The following is a 23,688-nucleotide window of genomic DNA, read 5'->3' as shown; positions in this document are numbered from 1 at the left end:
CCTAATGAGACCCTTCATTTGCATTTTGGGGTATCCTAAATTGCACCAAACTATGAAATGAGCCTGTGCAAAATATAATCAGATCGCAGAGTAGTATTCCACCTAATTGAAAATCAAGAGCTGGCAGGATTTAAGTCATCAGTAGTTGAATTAAAATAAGTCGGCTTGATTGCATTTAGGCATTTTTATCATACAGCTTATTTTTTTTTGACATTTTATATCGCCTACTACTCATCACCACCAAATATAGTGCTGCCATATGAAGTGCCAAGAAGCAAGGCATCTTAATGGTACCCAGAGTTTCACACTTAAAAATAATTTGCTTGATTTCCTTTTATAGTCGAATCTAGCCAAATAACTACTCCTGTACACTACCTAAATCTCTTGAGGATATCTAAACTGTTTACTAACACACCATAGTTCAAAGAAAAGGTGAACTCTGGTCTGTCATGGGGAAATTTTTCTACGATACAAGAAGTGAAAGTCATTAAAGGAGCCTTTGGACCAGAATCTTAACACTGAACTCAACCTCAGTCTTTGAGAAAGAGGGCAGAAGACAAGTTAGTTTGACAACGCCATTCTTCTTTGCCTGGTTTTCTTTGTACAGTCTTTTCTTCTGATTCTTCTTGGCAAGTCCCATCCAATACATATTCTATGAGTTCCCCCTGAGGCCTGCCTCTAATGGTGCTGATGCTTACTCTACCCAAAATCATTTAAAAAGCTTAAATACTTGTCACAAGTCAAGAAGAAAGGACTTTTTGATTTTCCTAAATAGAGATTTCTATCGTTTGTCTTACCAGCTCTATGACATCAACAAGTAAAGAAACCTCTCTCGGCCTTACTTACCATGTCTGAAAAAGAGGAATAACAATATTTTAACTTACCCATTTATAAAAATGGGAGATGCTTTTTAAATGTCTTTTGCATCATTTATACTTGAAAGCCCTACCTCTTGGGAATTTTGTGAGGATTAAACAAAATAATGAATGAAATAATGCACACAAATCCCTTAATACAATGAGTGCTGTGCAGTACTGCCTCAGTAAATGTTTGTTGTTGCAATTACTATTATCTAGAAATTTTGTTTCTAGTAATATCATTTTCTTTTTTTTTTTTTAATTTTCATTTCTTAAAAAAGAAAAATAACAGTCTAGGCCAAAGAATATATAAACTCTTAATTAGCACCTGGAAACAGAAAAGAGAGTAATACTTAGGAAGTATTTATATTCACGTCAAAGTTATTCTTCCAGAAAAGTATCTGTACCTTTAAGCTTCTTTCCTTGAATATAAATCCCAATATCTTACTTATCTTCTAACAAAGGCAAAATAAAGCCTTTAAATTATTGACCAGCCTTATAAACTCCTTAAAGATAAAAATCTTCAAATTCTTCAGGTTAAAAAAAAAAAAAGTACTAAAGAATAAAGAAATGTTTGCATTTCACCTTCACAGAGTTCCAGAAAACTATACAATGAAAATTATACTAGCATTTAATTCATTACTCAGCAGAGAAACCTGGTTCAACAGACTGTGATAAATTCATATAAAATAATGCTGTTAATACATAGCCATAAAAAATGGTATAGAGATATATTTACGGTTGTGAATTAAAACTATACAATATATTAAACTTAGGAAATCCTGCTATTAGAAAGGTATGATTAAACTTAAAAAAAAAGTTTACTATAAGAAAAAGTACAAAGATAATGCTACCCTGAGCTTTCACTGGAATATAATACCACAGTCCTCATATTATCAATATCAATATCATCTAATATTATCAGTTATCAAGTTGACAATATTATCAGCTGATTCAGAAATTTCACTGATGGATAGCTTTCCTAGGAAAATAATTCAAAACGTGGAAAACCTGACATTACAAAGCTGCTGACAAATTGCACAGTATTCTGTCCCCTAACATGGGCATGATTATGTAAATTATGAGGGGAGACGTGGGTTAAATAATACAAACTTTTAGTTACAAGATGAGTAAGTTCTGAGGATCTAAAGCACAGCATGGTAACCATAATTAACAACACCATATCGTACACTTGAAATTTCTGAGAGCAGATCTTAAGTGTTCTCATCACACGCAAAAATATGTAAGTAACCGTGTGGGGTGATTAATGTGTTTCACAATGTATACATGTAAAAAAATCATCACACTGTACACCTTAAATAATTTTGTTAATTATACCTCAATAAAGTTGAGGAAATAAATAAAACCATTCAAAAGATTTAAGCATAAAACAGGTTAAAAAAAAAAAGTAAATTATGGACTTCCCTGGCGGTCCAGTGGTTAAGATTCTGCATTCCCAATGCAGGGTACACGAGTTTGATCCCTGGTTAGGGAATCAAGATCTCCCATGCCACATAGTGCAGCCAAACAACATAAAAAGTAAATTATGATACATATAGATTTGATAATATACCTTTTTTTAAAAATATTGCTCAGCACACAGCAAAGTGCAAAATCCATGTCCTAAGACAAATTAAAAGGTAGAATCAAAAGTGGATGTCCATTCTAATCTAGAATAAGTAGATTGTATGCATGTACACAAATGCACACATGACTAGCAAAAGGATGAGAGTTGCCAAAGTGGGAGTGGGATTATAGGTAAATTTCTTACTCTTTACTTTTCGCCCTATAAACCATAATGTCACCATATTTTTTTTCAGTGGCTGGATATATGCCACTAATTCGAAAACATGAGGAACATGAATTAATTTATAAGCATGAAGAAGTGACATGAGTGATCAAAGTCACCGTTTGGCTGGAAGAGACTAGATCCATCCTAGACAGCATTTTGACAATAGGATAGGGAAGTGCTGACTTGTATCTCTTGGAAGTCTTCAGCATCCCAGAAGACTTAGACCCTCTTTCCTTTATAGTTTCCTACATATATACAAAGACTTAACAATGCTAATACCCGGGTTATTACTTTCATATCATGCATTCATCTACACCATAAAAATACCCCATCATTTCTCAAAAACACTCCATTCACCTGCTCAGGTTCTGCTAAAAGAGCACCAAAAGAAAATGCATTTTCCCACTTTTGAGTATGTGTTCAGAGCTCAAATGTACTTTCCTAAACCCAGAAAAGAAGGCTATTTAAAAATAAATAAATAAATAGATGGTCTTGCTATTCAAAGCCTGTCAGGTTAAAACATTTCCAGAGAGACTGATCCTTTTGATAAAAACAGGAGCAAACCTTTGTGCCTTGGCAAATGCAGCTGTGGAAAAATCGCACTAATTAGCTGCTCAAGACAAGCCATTGGCTGTGATAACAGGGAAAAAAATCCTTTCAATTAACAGTAAAGCATTCTTGAGACATCTTAAGTTAAAATTACTAGTCATCAGCCTCTAAGGCTGCAGACTTTAAAGTCAACAACAACATCATTTAAAACATTTACTGAAATATCCTATTAGGAAAAAAATTACATATTTATATGGTAGACCCATATAAATAAATTAAAAACCCCCACACAAAAAATCTAGCCAGGCTCCGCTAATTGACATTTGAACAAGTCTTCTCAAAAAAAAAAAAAAAAAGGAAAAATAGTAACTTCACTGCACACGTACCCTACTGGATATTTCCATGTTAAAGATGACTCTTAGATTCTCAGCTTTCCTCGATCTTATAAACATTACTGCCTCTTAGAAATAATTGAATCTGCAATTATCACCATCTCGACAAAAACAAAGATACCTACACATCAAAATGTTAGCAGGTCACATGAGCAAGTTTTAAACTCAAAGTTGAGTTTTATGTGAGAACATTACAAGTAGCCAAGAGCTTATTTTTAATATGAGGACCTGATGCTTCAACTACTAATAAGAAGAAGGGTTGTCTCAACGTATTTATTTTTAAAAGCTGACCAAACTCATCCAGGGCCCATGAACCTCAATGTGCATTAGGTAATCCTAATTTCATCAGTCTGATTCCTTTTAATCAGATTATTTAAAGGTCATTTATTCAACAAATGGCTATTGAGAGTCTCCCCTGTGCCAGGTGCTGGGAATACCTGGTTTCTAATCTCAATGAGTTTAAAAGGCAAGGTCGTGTAATTTTTTTTAAGATGCCTTAAAATTAAGTCAGTTATCTAGATTATTGGACTCTTATCTAGTTCCACATGGGAAGGTATACATCTCACCACAATAAGTCACCCTTTGAAAGCCAACTGAAAGGTAGGCAAATGCCTTAACTGGCACTCACCCATATCACTAAGACCTGGCAACTTCCCTGAAAACTGGGAATTGCTCAGTGATGACTCAAGGAGTATGGCCATCAGTTGGACACAACTTCTAGTTCAGTCACTACTGAGCACTCTGATCTTTAATGAGCCACTCAACCTCTCTGAACCTCTCCAAAACCCACCTCCTAAACGTACAACAATGGCTGAGTGAGCGAAGGCCAGCTAAGTTACAGTGATAACCCACCAGCTAGAATATGGACACTCAGATAAGTAGCCACAGACGTGACCTGAGTTCCTAACCTGACGGCCAAAGTTACATTTTTAACCTTCAAAGCCTGACCCTTCTCTGTAATGGTAAGAGACATTTGGACATGTGCTCTGTGAATCACTGGTATATTCCTAAATTCAAAGAGTTAATTCCTCTGCCTTCATCAGCGACTTAAATATATCAGAAATCTCATGAAATCCAGTATCTCGCCATCCAAACAACACTTGCCTGACCAATCCTCACCTTTCACGGTGATGCCAATACCCCTTCACCAGACCTTAGGAATCAGTCTTTGGTCTCCATATCACAATCATCCAAGACATGAATCTGGCTGTCAGTTGCAACTTAGCTTTCTAGGCTCAAGGAGCTGATGCACTTTCCCCTACCGTGCTGCTGCTGCTGCTGCTAAGTCACTTCAGTCGTGTCCGACGCTGTGCGACCCCATGGACCGCAGCCTACCAGGCTCCTCCATCCATGAGATTTTCCAGGCAAGAGTCCTGGACAGGGTTGCCATTCCCCTACCTTCAGTTCAGTTCAGTTCAGTCGCTCAGTCGTGTCCGACTCTCCAGGACCCCATGAATCACAGCACGCCAGGCCTCTCTGTCCATCACCAACTCCCGGAGTTCACTCAAACTCATGTCCACAGAGTCGGTGATGCCATCCAGCCATCTCATTCTCTGTCGTCCCCTACCTTACCTCTCGTCACTTCCTCAGGCAGAATACAGTCCTGGCCTTTACTAACCTGTGACCATGGCCAAGTCAATCAATCTCTTTGAAACTTGGTTTTCTTTATTCATAGATTGTTTAATACATTTGTCTCTTGGCATCATAAGGAGGATTAAAATTTGTAATAGAGGTAAAAAGCTTAGCACAATAACCAAAACACAATTTGGATAAACTGGAACAGAGTTTAAAAAGTAGTAGAAAAACATGAAACCATGAACAAGCTACTTCTTTTTTATGCAAGAAAGTGAATTTTTATAAGCCTGTATGCAAGCTTGGACCATAGCATATCTGCTTTTTTAAGGTTTAGGCAATCCCTTTTTGATTGAGAGAATTTGACAAAGTTTGAGGCGGTGGAGAGAAGATAATCTATCCTGCAGTTCACTCACAAGTTCTAAAGTAAAACTCCTAGTATTTTTCTCCAGGAAAAAAGGAATCTTCATTATAATCATTCAGTTGATAGAGTTCAAAGCCTAGCATCTGCCTGCACTGGATACAATGTAATTACGTCCAAGAAAGCACAGTGGCTGATGTTCACACAGACAGTGAAGACATAGGAAGGCATGATAATTAACCTCATGCACAAGTAAGAAAGCTATGTCAGAGACAGGTTAAGCTACTAGGGTTTCCAAATGCAGAAGGCTGACTGCCACAGGATCAGCTGAGGACCCTGCCTAAAGTCAAACTGCCCAGGTTCCATCCCAAGAAATTCTGACTTCAGGTTAGGTAAAGCCCAGGAATCAGTATGTCTACAAAACCTGTGCCACTGATTCTGATGTCAGGTTTGGAAACTTGGACACCCAAGATCGTCCATTTGTTTGCTGGGAGTGCTGGGACATGAACTCACATCTTTGATTCTTAGACCAGAACATTTTCTTCCATGTCTGAGGAAATGCACATTCCATTCCCGGCCTCTGATAATTCCAACAAGAGCTCTGAAGAGTCCTTCTGATGCTGAACCCAACATGTTGAACGGAATGAAATGGGAAGGACCTCCCACTCCTGCCAAATGGGCTATAAAACCAACGAGACAAAAAATCTGTCCAGATAGTGCCAATGGATGATCACGGTTACAACATAACTATTCTATCATAAGGAAAACTACATAAGAACCTACAGGCCGAATCTATAAAACTGCTGTTCTGTCAGCAAAAAGAGATTTTTAAGAGTCTTTAGAAAGTAAGTAAAAGCGCATAAATTACCAAAATGAGTCAGTAAACAGATATATCTTTTTAAATGGCAGTATGGATATCTAACATTTTAATATTTATTTTATTTATTTGGCTGTACTGGCTCTTTAGTTGTGGCATGTAGGATCTACTTCCCTGACCAGGGATCAAACCTGGGCCCCTGCACCTGAAGTACAGAGTCCTAGCCACTAGACCAACCAGGAAAGTCGTGGTATTTAACGTTTTCAAAGGATCAATTATTTCCATTATCTTAACCTTTCCATTCTTTCCAAAGTCATTGCTCTGTAAGTGTAGAGATGACTTTTTCATCATGTATGGTAGAAGCAAGTACCAATAAGAATATATATTGTTACTTGTCTATAAGATATATATATATACATAAATATAAGAAATATACGGTGTATTTGATATATGAGATATATGATAAACATATATCTCACTTAAAATAACTGAGAGTATAACTCATGTAAATGTGAAAGTACCAGAGTTCACACTTTGGCTTAAAAAGTGGAAATCTTGTGGACTTCAGCCATCACCAACCTTGGCTGCAGCGATCAAGAAAAAAAAAAAAGAAAACATGCCAAACGTCCAGCTTTTCCTGGTAACACTATCAGCTCAGACATAAATGCTACAGGTTTCTGGCACAGAGGAAATAAAAAGGCTTGCAAAGTGCAGCTTGTCTTTCTCCTCTTCTTTCCTTCAACAAATATCTGAAGGTCTTCCAAGGGCCCTGTCCTGCTAGACATGAGGCCGGCTCAGTGTCCAGAGTGGACCGCACGCCCATCCTCTGGAGTTCTTTACTCTTTGTTGTGCATAAGGAGGAAAGTGTTCTAAAAAAGCAAGAATCGCCAAGTTAAAAATATGCAAGTTAAAAATCCAAAATCGTCACTTTTCAACACCTGGAATCCAATTAGTTTGAAAGACTCACAGTCTCTCTGAATCTATTTAGGATTAATACTCTTTAAGCTGGACCTTCGACAGGCACCAGTAACTTCAATAACTGATGAGATCAAAATCAAAAAGAAGCATAATAAGACTTATATCAGCATTTTTCAAAGAAACATAATAAGACACCTAATATATCAACATTCTTCAAAAGAGGGTACAAAAAAAGATTCCCTGGAGTACAGGAAGAAAAGATTGAAATTTATATAAAATTTACCCATCATTTTTATTTTCTATTTTTATACATGTTGTATATTACAATATTGGGCTTCCCTGGTGGCTCAGACGATAAAGAATCTGCCCAGGTTCGATCCCTGGTTAGAAGATCCCCTGGAGAAGGGAAAGGCTACTCACTCCAGTATTCTTGCCTGGAGAATCCCATGGACAGAGGAGCCTGGCGGGTTATAGTCTGTGGGGTTGCAAAGAGTCAGACACAACTAAGCAACAAACACACACATATTATAATATAGCATCAGTATAGTGACACATGTATGAAATTTATAAGTAAACTATGTTGAAAGAGCCAGTTTGAAAAAACTTACTTTAGGAGACCAAAATGTTTGAGACCTCTTTAATATTAGCCCAGTGTTCTCCCAGGCAATATTCACCATCAGATTTTTTTTTAATTGATTATATGCACCTCTCCCAAGTAGACTTTCTTACTTCTATACACTCCAACCAAGGAATATCTGTTAGTGAAAGCTATTTTCACACAAGGATATGAGGATGCCATTTCCTCTTTTTAAGGCCATGACTGTCCTCCATTTCCCACAGACACCACCACGGCTTTCCACAGTCTTTGCTCTCAGTTCCTTTCTAAGAAATTATTTCTGGTGGCCTACTATCAAAAGGTCATAACGCAGATAAAGTAGACGGTCCCACACTCAGTCCTATCTTTTCTATCAAGCTGCATTTCACCAGATCACACTCTAGAATTCCTGTTTACACTGTCCAACCATGGAAGCTCATTCAATCTACATGCCATATTTTAAAAGACTCTGAAAGATCCATTCCTTACAAGGTATAAGTAATTGATATGGCCTAACAATATATCCCACTTAGAACAATTTAAAAGGAACAAACTTTTATCCAAAACTATAGTTGGTAAAGAATCTGCCTGCAATGCAGGAGACCCATTTTCTATCCTGAGGTTGGGAAGATTCCCTGGGGAAGGAAATGCAACCCACTCCAGTACTCTTGCCTGGAAAATTACATGGACAAAGAGCCTGGAGGGCTACAGTCCATGGAGTCACAAGAGTCAGACACAGCTTAGTGACTAAACCATCAAACCATCATGACAATCTAATGACAGAATTCAGACATGAGTGTGAAGCAATTGGAAGGATCTTTTTAAAGACTGAAAGGCCTTCTATCTCTACTCGAACTATCGCCCCAGTCAAGGGTATGCTCTGTCCATGTGAGAAGATAGCAACACAACAGTTGCAAGAAGATTCAAAAGCCTTAGACCGCCATCAATTAGCAATTACCACGTGTCTAGGACATATCAACTAAGATGAAGTTTGCGAAACTGTGTGGAAATCAAGAGAAAAGTACCAATTATGATCTCAGGAGCAGTGAGTATATGCACTTGCCATGGTCTAAAAGCCAGCCTTACAAACAGTGGTAATGATTTATGGTGGTCACATGTCATTTATGCCTGCTCAGCATACTGTCTCATTTCTTCGAGAAAGTACCCTAATTCCACCCTGGAAAACCAGCTCCCTCACTTTCCATTCATGAGGCAGGGTATGGTGGTGCTACTAACTCCAGACCCAGAAACACAACATGGGTTTGATCAATCAACATACCCATCGAATGGGCTTGTACTCTAAAAATGACCCAATAAGAGGCAGCCCAATGTCTTTGACTAGAACTACTGGGGTAAAAGACCTCTATTTATACTAAGGTTTGAAAAGATGGTAGGATATAAATCTGGAACCTCCTGGACCTATGTGGAGAGAAAGGCAAACTAGAGGAAACAGTGATGCGAACTGAAAGAAGGAACAGAGGCCTAGAAAGAAGGAAGAATGTAGAAGAAGCCAGCATGTGGATGACACAGAGCATCTGGATCAAACCATCCCTGAAGCCTTATAACCCTGGACACCAGAAATATTGATTGACAAGGAACTCTCAATCTCCATTTCTGTTTAATCCAGTAACATAGTACATTTTTGTGTCATTTTAGAAAATATCAGTTATTTGTTTAAAAAAAAAAATCAATGTTTTGGCCTAAGAGCTACAACTCAAACAATCTAGCTATCCATTCTATTTTGCCCTTGTTTTGGCTGGTACACTGCCACTCACATTTCCCTAGATTGGCTTCATGCCTAAGTTTCGCTAGTGAGACTTCAGCAGAAAGATCATGTGATTTGTTCAAAAATTCTTCCTAAAGAGATACCCATTTTGCCATCATGTCTCCTAGAATTTAGTTGTAATGGCTGTAGGACTAGCAGCCACTCTGAACCATGAAGATGAGACCCAGGCTGAAGGATAGAGCTGGAACGTTCCAAGCCCCTCATGACCAGATAGAGCTAGCTCTATGAGGGCAGAGATGTCTATGCTTTACTCACCAGCACCTAAAAGAATATTTAGCACATAGTGGGATGAAATAAATACCTATCCAAAGAGTAAATTTGGTATCTCTATCCTAACAAATAACCCACCTCCTAAAATCAGGTAACACTAGAATCTTAATGCTGGAAGACCTTTAGTAAAACCATTGCTTGAGTCATCCAGTGACAGAGAACAGCCTTTTCCCAAAAATCTCAGTTCTAGAGACCAATTGTATTAGTTTAATTATAAGACAAACTTTTCCTTCATATTTTAAGGTTTCTCAAGTCAGAATAGGTTTTATATATATATATATTTAGTAGAGCTTTCTTCTCCCCTAAACAGTCATCTTATAATCAATAGTAAATCGGATACAAGGAAACCCATTTGATAGACAAATACTGTGACACTGGATTAGTCATAGCCACTCAAAAGCACAAAGGAGTTATAGTTTGGATAATTCAGAAATCTGAGCATTGGAGAAATACAATTAAAAGACCACAGGAAGAAACATCAGTTCAGTCAGTATCTGAAATGAAAATCCATAGAATGGAACAGAGAAAAGCAGAAGCCACGTACCCAGAATACCTCTGTTGAAATTCCAGCTCTATCGTTTCTCAGCGATAAGACGTGGCCAGGATCTCTCACCTGCCCAAACCTGAATTTTGTCATCTACAAAATGGAGGTAGGAGAAAAGTACTTTTGTCAAAGAGCAAGTATGAGAACTGAATATGCTAATGCAAGTAAGATTTTTAGAATAGTGGTCAGCACACCCTGCAGACAGTAAGTAAATGTTAGGCAATGGATTCTTCTGTGCTGGGCTTGAATTCCCGAATTGGTACCTCTTGAGCTTTCTAATAACTTGAAACTATTGAAAACTGAAACGTTATTTTCTAGGAACCCAAATTCTTACAAGGCTGCCTTCTGCTATAACATTTCTTTGCTTTCTTAGAGGAAAATACAAAAGAAACAAGTAATTCACAGAGTGTACCCTCCCCAAAAGAAGAGGCAAGAAGAAGTTAATGAGCAACAGCTCAGTGAACAAATTTTGTCAAAGATATGAGCTAAGAATTTCATTCTGAGAGTTTATAAAGGGAAGCGTGGTCCTATGGCCAGTATTTTAGTCAACCAGAAAAAAAAGAAATCAAAAGCAAAAGTAGTTGAAATTAAGCATTATTTTGGATATAAATTTAAGGCTGACATCACTACTATCCTAAAGCTAAATGGCACGCTTTAACCATTTATAACATCCATTAATTTGCTTAAAAATAATATTTCAAAAATTACTAAGTTATGGAGGACATTCTTGTGTGATATGAACCACAGAGAACTAACTAGTATCTGATTTACAAAGGATAAAATTGTAACATTTCTAACCTGATGACATTTTAAATATATAATTATGTATATACTTTGTTCATAAAATGTTCTATCATTTTAGAGAGATGAGTAATTAAACTGTTTTAATGACATATACAATTTTAAAAAATCTATAAAAGCAAACCATAAAGCAAAAATAGAACAAGACATTAGAAAACAATTTAAATAAAGTCTTTTAAAGATGTACACTGAACATTAGGAATTTTACCACAATTACATTTAGAGGAATTTTATTTTTTAAGAATCAAATTCTAAAAATAGTTCTGCTACTTTTAGTATTTTTCCATTATTCTTGCCGTCTTTAAACACACCTTCACAAGCTGCTGAACATAATGCTTTTCTGACTTAATCAGAACCTCTCTCATGACCCAGGAACGTTCAGTAAATAATTATTAAGCTCCAGAGGTGGCTTTTGCTTAAGTTGATTTGCTTGAATGCCTATTCACTTAGGGACATGGCTTTTAGTATTGTTTTCAAATCTTATCATCTAACATTGAAAGTAAATATTGAAGGAAATTGGGGGGGGGGGCGGGAGCTGTGATCCATTTAGCATTTCTCCATCTTAGTATTTCTTTGAAAGTGCCAATTTCAAACTCGTTCTACATTTCTATGCCAGATACATGATTCTGATGTTTGGATGTTTTCTTTTCCTCTCAGAAAAAAAAAATCAATATAAAAGAAATGCAAATGAAAGGTTTATTAATGCAAGTGCACTACTCTACAGTGTGGGGCAGAGGGGAGAGGAGAAAGCAAAAAATCCAAAGTGTCTGCAAGGGGACAATTCTGACCAATGTCACTAAGCCCACTCGTTTTCCTGAAGAAAACCATTTTTTAGTCATCACAAAGCCCGGCTTCAGACTACCTTAGTAATCATAAATCAAGCTCTGTTCTCACTCAGATTTTTCAAGCAGTCATTTTTGGGGCATGATTAATTTAAGACCAACATTCCATTTCAAATGAGAAAGCAGAGCTAATGGACTAGCATTTCAATCCCCCCACCCCACAAATTGGTTGTTATCCTTGTCACAGTCACCTACCAGAGGTTACAGCTGAAGCCGATTAAAGCCACATCACAGAGTAACAGTCCCAGAATTTTTAACTCCCGATAAAACCTTCCCTTTCTCTGTCTTCCCCTTAAAAACAAAAAAGAAAAAAACACAAAACTCCTGCCAAGTGGTCCCAGGATTATTTCCAGAATAAAACTTCACTTACAGATAAAAGCTTTCAAAGGAACAAGGCATGAACATCTGAACTCTAAGCGCCTCCATCTTTCTTCCTTTAAGGTGTTCTGCAAGCCCTTGGCGAAGAGTGAAAGTCAAAGTTAGTTCTGGCACTGGCTGTGTCACTAGGGGTGGCTCCTGATAAGGCCCTGGAAACTCCAATCCAAACACAGCTCGTGCTACAACGGTGGCCGGTGTCTGTCTGCAACAGCAGACCTGTTTAATCCAGTACCTACTGTACCTGCAGGACAAAAAACTGCTGCCTCACCCTGCAACAGGGGCTTCACGAGGACCAAGGCACCACCAGAAACCCAAGCCAGCAGCAAGGCGACACCTGGGATGCTCGCTTAGCCCTCTCGAGCACCGGTACGGGCACCGGTGGGGACTTGCAGTGACTGCATGTTATTAGAGAACGTGAAGGCAGAGGTAATTTTACATCCCGGGGAATTTCTAACAACAAAAAGAGCCACAGAATCCAGGAGGGCTGTGGGACAACTCATGTCCCATCTCAACTGGGGAGACCTTTGGCATCAGCTCATCACACAGCTCTAGCTGCTTTGCATCTGTGCAAAAGCATTTTTGGAACTGGAGGTTGATCACTGAACATGATTTCCTGCTGACAGGGCCAAGATCTGGGCAGCATTCCTTACCCTCAGACCCCAAGAATATAAGGAGTGCTAGCTATCCCTTGCTCAGTCTTGGTGGAAATCAGACACAAGCTGCTTCTTACTGTGGGCAGTATCTATTAGGACATCTTTAGCCCATACCTCTGCATATTCTTAAATTGTCATCCAATTAAACTCTGAACTCACTGCAATAATAACAGATACTCTCAAAAGACACTTTAAAATTCTGACATGACAGCGTCAATAATGTCAAATATTGATGCAGCTCCTACAGACTCAGCACATCAAAGATGTCCTGCAGATTTATGAAAATGTTTGTTCCTCCCTACACACAATGCAAAGGTCAGAACAAAGACATCTGATATGGACTAGCTGTGTACCCTGGGCAAGTTACTTCACTTCTCTGTGCCTGAGACTGTCTTCAAAGTAAATGGCTGGAAAACAGTGCAATCTGTACAAGCCATACTCAAACTTGAATTTCATGCGATGAAGTGATCTTTCTTTCAGTTCAGTTCAGTTCAGTTCAGTCGCTCAGTCGTGTCCGACTCTCCGCGACCCCATGAATCACAGCACGCCAGGCCTCCCTGTCCATCACCAACTCCCGGAGTACACTCAAACTCATGTCCACAGAGTCGGTGATGCCATCCAGCCATCTCATTCTCCGTCGTCCCCTTCTCCTCCCGCCCCCAACCTTTCCCAGCATCAGAGTCTTTTCCAGTGAGTCAACTCGTCTCATGAGGTGGCCAAAGTATTGAAGTTTCAGCTTTAGCATCAGTCCCTCCAATGAACATCCAGGATTGATCTCCTTTAGAATGGACTGGTTGGATCTCCTTGCAGTATAAGGGACTCTCAAGAGTCTTCTCCAACACCACAGTTCAAAAGCATCGATTCTTCGGCGATCAGCTTTCTTCACAGTCCAACTCTCACATCCATACATGACCACGGGAAAAACCATTGCCTTGACTAGACGGACCTTGGTTGGCAAAGTAATGTCTCTGCTTTTTAATATACTATCAAGGTTGGTCATAACTTTCCTTCCAAGGAGCAAGCGTCTTTTAATTTCATGGCTGCAATCAGCATCTGCAGTGATTTTGGAGCCCAAAAAAACAAAGTCTGACACTGTTTCCACTGTTTTTCCATCTATTTCCCATGAAGTGATGGGACCAGATGCCATGATCTTTGTTTTCTGAATGTTGAGCTTCAAGCCAACCTTTTCACTCTCCTCTTTCACTTTCATCAAGAGGCTTTTGAGTTCCTCTTCACTTTCTGCCATAAGGGTAGTGTCATCTGCATATCTGAGGTTATTGATATTTCTCCCAGCAATCTTGATTCCAGCTTGTGCTTCTTCCAGCCCAGCGTTCCTCATGATGTACTCTGCATATAAGTTAAATAAGCAAGGTGACAATATACAACCTTGACGCACTCCTTTTCCTATTTGGAACCAGTCTGTTGTTCCATGACCGGTTCTAACTGTTGCTTCCTGACCTGCATACAGGTTTCTCAAGAGGCAGGTCAGGTGGTCTGGGATTCCCATCTCTTTCAGAATGTTCCACAGTTTATTGTGATCCACACAGTCAAAGGCTTTGGCATAGTCAATGAAGCAGAAATAGATGTTTTTCTGAAACTCTCTTGCTTTCTCCATGATCCAGCGGATGTTGGCAATTTGATCTCTGGTGCCTCTGCCTTTTCTAAAACCTGCTTGAACATCTGGGAGTTCACGGTTTACATACTGCTGAAGCCTGGCTTGGAGAATTTTGAGCATGACTTTACTAGTGTGTGAGATGAGTGCAATTGTGCGGTAGTTTGAGCATTCTTTGGCATTGCCTTTCTTTGGGATTGGAATGAAGACTGACCTCTTCCAGTCCTGTGGCCACTGCTGAGTTTTCCAAATCTGCTGGCATATTGAGTGCAGCACTTTCACAGCATCATCTTTCAAGACTTGAAATAGCTCAACTGGAATTCCATCACCACCACTAGCTTTGTTCGTAGTGATGCTTTCTAAGGCCCACTTGACTTCACATTCCAAGATGTCTGGCTCTAGGTCGGTGATCACATTATCGTGACTATCTTGGTCGTGAAGATCTTTTTTGTACAGTTCTTCTGTGTATTCCTGCCACCTCTTCTTAATATCTTCTGCTTCTGTTAGGTCCATACCATTTCTGTCCTTTATCGAGCCCATCTTTGCATGAAATGTTCCCTTGGAATCTCTAATTTTCTTGAAGAGGTCTCTTGTTTTTCCTATTCTGTTGTTTTCCTCTATTTCTTTGCATTGATCACTGAGGAAGGCTTTCTTATCTCTCCTTGCTATTCTTTGGAACTCTGCATTCAGATGCTTATATCTTTCCTTTTCTCCTTTGCTTTTCGCCTCTCTTCTTTTTACAGCTATTTGTAAGGCCTCCTCAGACAGCCATTTCGCTCTTCTGCATTTCTTTTCCATGGGGATGGTCTTGGTCCCTGTCTCCTGTACAATGTCACGAACCTCCGTCCAGAGTTCATCAGGCACTCTATCAATCAGATCTAGTCCCTTAAATCTATTTCTCACTTCCACTGCATAATCATAAGGGATTTGATTGAGGTCATATCTGAATGGTCTAGTGGTTTTCCCTACTTTCTTCAATTTAAGTCTGAACTTCGCAATAAGGAGTTCATGATCTGAGCCACAGTCAGCTCCTGGTCTTGTTTTCGCTAACTGTATACAGCTTCTCCATCTTTGGTTGCAAAGAATATAATCAATCTGATTTCGGTGTTGACCATCTGGTGATGTCCATGTGTAGAGTCTTCTCTTGTGTTGTTGGAAGAGGGTGTTTGATCTTTCTTTAGTTTCCCTTTAATAATGGGAAATATCCAGCCAGAAGTCTCAGACAAGCTATTCCTGGCCTTTTGTATTCTTTGTTCATTTTTCATTTTTTCTTTTGTTGAATAAATATTTATGGAACAGCTTCTACGTCCCAGGCACTATGCAGAGTCTGGGAGCTTCAAGTCTAATGGGACACATCTTAAATAATCACCCAAGTATTTAATGTAACTTGTGATAAATGTGACAAGGAACTGGGAAAGCTTAATATGTAAGGGTCAGGAAAGGCTTCCCTTAAGCAGGGACCTCTGGGCTTCGATGTGAGTTGGGGTAGCAGTTATGGATTATGGGTGTGAAGAGGGGAATGGGAGAAAAGTCTTCTAAACAGTGGTAAAACATGTGCAAGAATCCTGAAGTGGGGAGTTAGAAAGAAACTCCACTGTGGCTGGAGGTCAGACAGCAAGGGGAATCATTGGTATCCATGAGACTGAAGCAGTGGCTACAATCACACCATCAGGACCTGGGAGACAAGGGAAGAGTCACTGATTTTCTTCCAAGATGAAGAGGAAACCATTGAGAGGCTGTAAGCAGGCTCAGATTTGTGTTTTTTTAGAAAGCTCCCTCTGGCTGCTGCACTGAGAACCACCCATAGGAGCAACAAGATTAGCTATTGCAAAAGTCCTAGTCAGAGTTGACCATACTTCATGGAGGTGAGTGGAGGCGATGAGGGGGAAATGGACAAGAGTGGAGAGAAGAGGATGAGAGCAGGTAGATTACTGGTAACGCTAAAGACCAATAGGTAGAAGGAATGTGGGTGGGGTGGGGAAACCAGATCCCTGATGAAAATAATCATGCTCATTATTAACAAGTTACTGAGGACTTTCTACATACTGGGTATTGTACTGAGTTCTAGTGTTAACAGATGACTAAGATGCTACACTATTCCCCTTACTAACCTACTCCACACCTTGCTTTTCCTGCCTCTAGCACAGCAGAGCATACAAACCAAGAACACAAGTTTTGGTGTCAACTTATTCAGATTCAAATCCCACCGCTTACTAATTCTGTGACCTTGTGCAAATTTACTAAACTTCCCATGCCCCAGTTTCTTCACCCGAGAAAGGGGAAATGATAAATGGCTATCCCATAGGTTATTGTTAAAACTGAATAATATATGAATATATGTGATGTGTATGGTACAGTCTAAGGAAGCAATCTGTACCCTTGCTCTTTGCCCTCCAGCCACAGTGGAACTTCCTTCTTCGACACATATTAAGCTCTCAATTTAAAAAGTAGCTCTTACGATTATGATTATGGCTGAAACTGTCTACTCTGGATGCACACTGACTAACTTATAGAACCAATGGAAATTCAACAGAGTGGGCGGGAAAAATAGAGAAATTTGAAGATCAAAGAAAATAGAAAGGTTAGGAAATTACCATGTCAGAACCTTTAAGTGATGATTTTTTTTAAAAGACCAAGCTGGACTCTCTCCCACCTTGGACACTATTTGAAGCTGAATTAAGTTACACGGTTCCCGGTAAGTTTTAGAAATGAAACCCTGATTTATTACATGCTTACACACAGGGAAAATTCGTAACCTCCGCAGGCTCTCAAATGTTGATCATGAAACCAATGGAATCAATTCCAGCCATTCCAACAGGGACACCGCATGGTGCCAAATTCTCCCCTGGCAGGTTCTGCCAATGACATCGCCTGATATTTTGTCCTGGACAATCTACCAACCCAAGGAGGCTATCCATTGACCGTTTACATAAGTTTTTAAGTAAAATTACTTTCAAGGGGCATGTGTTCAACTTATTCATGGTACCTTCAGAAATACCTACATCACGCGAATGTTCTTGGGGAATCTCCCTGAACATAGCAATGAAACACCCCCCAGAAAATGGAATAAAGCTTGACATACACCTCTGACAAAAGCTATAAAATTCATGAAACATTGCATACATTTCCACAATCCTGTCCCTCAAGTAGTCACACAATCATTTAAAAAATGTCTTCTGAGTGGCAGGAACCATGTCTGTTCTGTTTACCATTGCATCCCTAGAACCTAGTAGAATAAACAGTCCACAATTGATGTTCAATAAATACACTGGCAATGTATTAATCTATAATGTGTAAGCAACTCTCTTGTTCATATTTGTACTATTCAGATATATATCCTAAGTGCATATACACAGATAAATGTATATGTATGCATACACACAGACACATAAATGCATATATACACACAAACCCTAAAATTTAAATACAAAATAAGAACTGGTAACAGAGACAAAGGAAAAATAATATTTTAACATGAAACACTGAGTGTAGAACACAAATATTACCTGTACTCCAATATAATTCAAATCTTAACTGCTACTCCTTGCCCCACATTCCAGCAAATCGACTAGTCATCAGAATTCTTACTGACCTTTTCCAAAGACAACTGTAACAAAAATGGAACTTAAAACTATCAAACATCCAAGTGACAGCCAATTTTTTTTTTTTTTTACTAACTTTGGGCTTCATTCTTTTTGGAAGGAAAAACTCAATCACTATGTTGAACGAGTTAGAGAAGAGATAAGAGGTTTGACTTGTTATCCTGTCCAAAACTCAGCTGAAGAAAAGTAGAACCACTCTTTTAACACAGTTAGAATCCTTCTTATTTTATTTGGATAGCAAATGTTTTATTTTCCCCAAAGCACATCATTGTCTTACATCTTTCCTTCTGATAGCTATTGCTTTTTTCAATAAACCACTTCTCATCACCCTAACAATAATTAACAGCTGAAGACGTAATACATGCCAACCACTATACTGACTCACGAACTACCTGCTACAAACAATTTAGGAAGCATCTATCCATAATGTTTCATTATGATCCCAGCCAACGGTTCACCAAACCTGCATCTCTATCAGAAAGACCTAGGGACCATTCTCCCCCCACCATCCCTTTAAAATCAACTCAGGAGCATTTAAAAATAGAAATGTCAAGGATCTTCCCCCAAATAAATGACTGAATGAGACTTTTCAAAGCATTGTTTCAAATTCCAATCTTTAAAAAAGATTCTCATAAAAGACTAATATGAAGTCAGGCCTGAGAACCACTGCTGCTAAGTCACTTCAATCGCGTCCGACTCTGTGTGACCCCATAAGACGGAAGCCCACCAGGCTCCCCCGTCCCTGGGATTCTCCAGGCAAGAACACTGGAGTGGGTAAACATTTCCTTCTCCAATGTGTGAAAGTGAAAAGTGAAAGTGAAGTCGCTCAGTCATGTCTGACCCTTAGCAACCCCATGGACTGCAGCCTACCAGGCTCCTCCATCCATGGGATTTTCTAGGCAAGAATACTGGAGTGGCTTGCCATTGCCTTCTCCGTGAGAACCACTACTATATACCATATTTCAACATACTAATTATATATAATATGTTCTATGACAATTATCTCTGCAAAAGTGACAGGAAAATACCTAAGATTCTCAAGTTCCCTTTATCTGTTGAAATAAGAAGTCTTTCCTTGTATAGTCTGATGTTGTAAAGTGTCCACTTGGAATTATTATACAATGGATATGCTTTGAATGTTAAGTGAAAGTCTTATTATGAGGTAATTAACAAGTATTGTGAAAGCGGCTGCAAAATTCAAAAACTTCTGTCCAGAGTAACAAACACATCTGGCTCTTTTCCCCACATGTCATCATGCTCACATTTTGGAAAGTCAGATGTCACCAAAAGGCCCTTCTACTCAAACATTCACTGACGTGCCCAGCATTTGAGAGATGTTTCTCAGTGCTGTGGGGAAGATAAAAAAGATGTGAGAGCTTCTGCTTTTCTGGGGCTCACCCCAGGGAAACTCCAAACTCACATACACAGTCCCACGGCTAAGAGTGCGGAGTGGGGGACAGAATGGCAGTTTCAGGGGTTCCTTTCCACCTTTCAGATGAGGTCTCACGGGTTTTGTGCCTCTTCCCCGGGGAGGCCTTCCTCCCCCACCCCATCCTACCTAAAGAAGGAACATCCACTTCTGCTTCTTACTCTTTCAGCAAATGCTTCTTGTTTTGTAGCACTTAACCCAACTCCTAATCATTTGTTTTGTTTGTTTGTTTGTCGTTTATCCTGGAGAGCAGGGTCTTTCGTATGTGCCTGGCATATGATAAGTGCTCAAAAAACTTTTGTTCAATGAACGATGGATGAATGGATGAGTAGAAGGAAAGATGAATAGATGGAGGAGTGACAAAATAAAAAAAGATCGGGTAAGGAAGGAGTTATGAAATATAATTTGACGATAGCATTGAATTAATTAGGAAGTCAACAGGCAGTAGTGGGGCTCACGATTATATACTTTTCATTTGGAAGCTTTCAGTTGCTGAACACAACTCATTTTCATGGATAAAGTATGAGGATACAAAGCCACAGGAACTGGCAGCCCAGAAGTTCTAATTTGAAAACACTCACAGCATGACTGAGGGAAATTTTTAATGACTATGTATCTGCAGAAATAAGTGTTCAGTACCACTTAAGCACATTTATCACTTTCATTCTGTTTTTTTTTTTTTCTACTACCAAGAACATAATCTCCCTATAACAATGATGGGACAGCATCTTCTGAAAGACTGCTCATTGTACCCAGCTCACAAAGAAGCCCTTTAAGGGTGAAAAGGAAAATGCAGACAAGACCAAGAGGACCCCAGGTAAACTTAATCTAGGCTCCTGTTGACATCGCCAAAGAACTCTTTAGATTTAGAGGAAAAAAATAATGCTTTTTAAAACTATTTAGAAAACTCTGTCCTGAGAATACAATCTACAAAAAGAGGCACTTCAAATGCTGGCGGAAGTAAATTTTTAAGCAGTTGATGAAGGGAGAAATATTTGAAATAATAGTTGGTCTTTCATAAATAATCAATACAAGAGATTAGTTCCTTACCTTGAGCTCTCTGATATTATCTGTTAGAGTTCACTTCAAAAGAAAGACTTGCTCTCCATTAAAGGCAATTCGGAGGCTGTTTCTTTGCTATCTATCAATGGCAGGGGTATTTGCAATAAGCAGAACATAATCCACAAAAAAAAAAGTCAAGTACATGAGGCAACACAAACTTGAGGAAGGAAACACGGATGGAGATTATGCCGCTTTGATGGCATTTCCTCAAAAAAGAAATTTAGTAAAAATGCAATTACTTTCCTTATCAAGGTAAATAAATAGAAGAAGATAAGGCTGTTGCCATGGAGGCAGGGGTGTAACGTTATTCACACTAGGATTTTATAATAAGTCAAATCTTCCACTTCAGGACTTTAAAATCACAGCGTTTTCCTCTCAATTTAGTGGTGAACTCCTAACTTATTTAAAAAGAAAAATACAGATTTCTCTTTAACTGTAGTAACTTTTTTTTTTTTAAGTAATTAAACTGAATAGCAAAGAAGCACATAGAGTCTCTGCTATCCTAATAGTGTTGAGGATGGAAACAGGAGGGTGCAACCCTGTGGTCATCATGAAAGACATCAGTTTCATTCTTCTTCCAAGAGTCAAGATATTAAAATATTTTAAAACAACACAAATTCAGCTATGACAAGTGGCCTCCACACACCCTCTGCGCTGAGGTCCTGTCCTGGCTACTAAGGCAGGTGAGTCCACCCTTCCCCAGATTCTCAGTCAGGGCATCAGCAACTGAAAGAACCACCCGATCCTTTATGGCTCCAGGGGAACTGGAAAAGTAATGAAGACAGAGAAGAAACAGGCACTTTGCCAATTAGCCCTTCTGTTCCATTCACGTAGGTTTCATATTTGTATTATAAAAACTGGACTAAAGGTAGAGACAGATTTTCTCATGGACAATCACAACACTATGGCGGAAGGTGGTATGAAAGTGTGCCAGGTGTGATAACTCTCATCTGTACAACGTGTGGTAAGAATCCCAGGCAGGGGCTTTAGCCTGTGAGCCGTCCACTATTTCATAAATAAGTGAATAGTTGCTTAGGTCTCTCTTGCTTAACGATATAAACTTGGCATCATCGTTCAGCTGGAGACAGCACTGTGTGGCAGTGGACTGTAGACACACATATACCCCATGACTGTGTTCACCTCGTAGTTTTACCCTGGGCAACTCACTTCATTTCTGAGTCTCGAAATCTGCATCTGTAAAATGGAGCTCTCTATTATATCACCTATTTAGTAGGGTATGTGACTAAATGCAGTATGAAAAGTACCTAGCACCGTGCTTGCAAAAAAATCACACTCAATCAATATTATGCAAGGGAAAAGGACACTTTCAGAACACTAGGGCACGAGAAGTGAGTCCTCAGAGCCTCAGAGAACTTCAACATGTAGGACAAATAAAAGTTATTGTTAAGAGACAAAAGTGAAAGGGCGCCCTGGTGGTTCAGTGGTAAAGAATCCGCCTGCCAATGTAGGAGATACAGGTTCGATCCCCGGACTAGGAAGATCCCACATGCCACGAAGCTGTACCCCACAACTACTGCGCCCATATGCCCAGAGTCCGATCTCCACAACAAAATAAGTCGCCACAATGAGAAGCCTGCACACTGCAATCAAGAATAGGCCCCCTCTTCACAAGTAGGGAAAAGTCCCTGCAGCAGCAAAGACCCAGCACAGCCAAATGGAAACAAATTATTTATAAAAAGAGACAAAAGTGAAAATGTTTTTGAAACTTGGTATTTGAAGATGGTGTGCAGACTGAAAACAAAGGTAAGCTCAGAAAAGATCCAGAGATATTTGTGGATAGCATATTCATTCATAATGAAAAACTAAAAACTAAGATGGGGATCTGAAACTTATTCTGATAGTGTACAATTATTGATGCTTTTTTAATGTTTGCCTTCAGTTCAGTTCAGTCGCTCAGTCGTGTCCGACTCTCCGCGACCCCATGAATCACAGCACGCCAGGCCCCGCTGTCCATCACCAACTCCCGGAGTACACTCAAACTCATGTCCACAGAATCGGTGACGCCATCCAGCCATCTCATTCTCCGTCGTCCCCTTCTCCTCCCGCCCCCAACCTTTCCCAGCATCAGAGTCTTTTCCAGTGAGTCAACTCGTCGCATGAGGTGGCCAAAGTATTGCAGTTTCGTCGCATGAGGTGGCCAAAGTATTGCAGTTTCAGCTTTAGCATCAGTCCCTCCAATAGCCACAGACAAAACTGCTAGCCCAGGAAACCTTCAGTTCTGACAACGTGTCAAATACTTTTTTAATTTGTATTTTAACTTTATAAACATATTCATAAGTCATAAAGGAAATGACGTACCTAAATAAGCAAAATATAACAAATCAAACTTCTGTGTTCAAAAGAAAGATCTCCATAGGTTAAATTTATGTCAATAGTCAAAATTTCCCAAACTTCCAAAGCATCTCAATACTTACCCTTACACGAATGACATCCTGTTTCAGTTATGCTGAACAAATAGGATTTGAAATGAGAAAAATAATATTTGCACAGGAATCCTTCCTGTATGTTGATTAAATCTAATCAATCACAATCACAATAAACTCTATACACAATAGCATTCTGCATCTAACTTACACTCTAAGGAATCTTGCCTATAATCAAAGTGTATATTTATGTTGATAGTAAAACATTAAAATAACCAATATTTTAAATTAATAGCCTGTGTAATTTCAAGTAATACTGCTGTGTAGTGATACAAAGGAAAAAGGACATCTTTGCTTGACAAAATTTAAGTTATATGTCCTTAAAAAAAAAATAGTGCCTATCAGAACTATCTAATTCTTGCTTTGACATTTACCAAGTACTTATTACCTGCCAGGTATTACAGATGAGGCC

General features: G+C 39.1%; 1 protein-coding gene across 5 annotated transcripts in view; it reads right to left on the bottom strand.

The window, feature by feature from the left end:
• The window catches only part of MITF (melanocyte inducing transcription factor), a 236,701-nt gene that overhangs the window by 96,656 nt on the left and 116,357 nt on the right, over positions 1 to 23,688 (bottom strand). Inside the window, exon 1 of one of the 5 annotated variants that reach the window (XM_055414308.2) lies at positions 12,467 to 12,580. The exons of 3 other annotated variants lie outside the window; for them this stretch is intronic. In XM_055414308.2, coding sequence (XP_055270283.1) covers positions 12,467 to 12,522 — 56 coding nt within the window. In that variant the 5' untranslated portion in view covers positions 12,523 to 12,580. Of the gene's footprint in view, positions 1 to 10,453; positions 10,537 to 12,466; positions 12,581 to 23,688 lie in introns of those variants that run through there. One more of the 5 variants, XM_055414309.2, reaches the window with a different exon arrangement.

The sequence above is a fragment of the Moschus berezovskii genome, chromosome 24, assembly GCF_049115385.1.
Source record: "Moschus berezovskii isolate FMDL1 chromosome 24, NW_MosBer_1.0, whole genome shotgun sequence".
Lineage (NCBI taxonomy): Eukaryota > Metazoa > Chordata > Mammalia > Artiodactyla > Moschidae > Moschus > Moschus berezovskii.
Note: the sequence above shows the minus strand (reverse complement) of the source record. Positions and strands in the feature narration are given on the sequence as shown.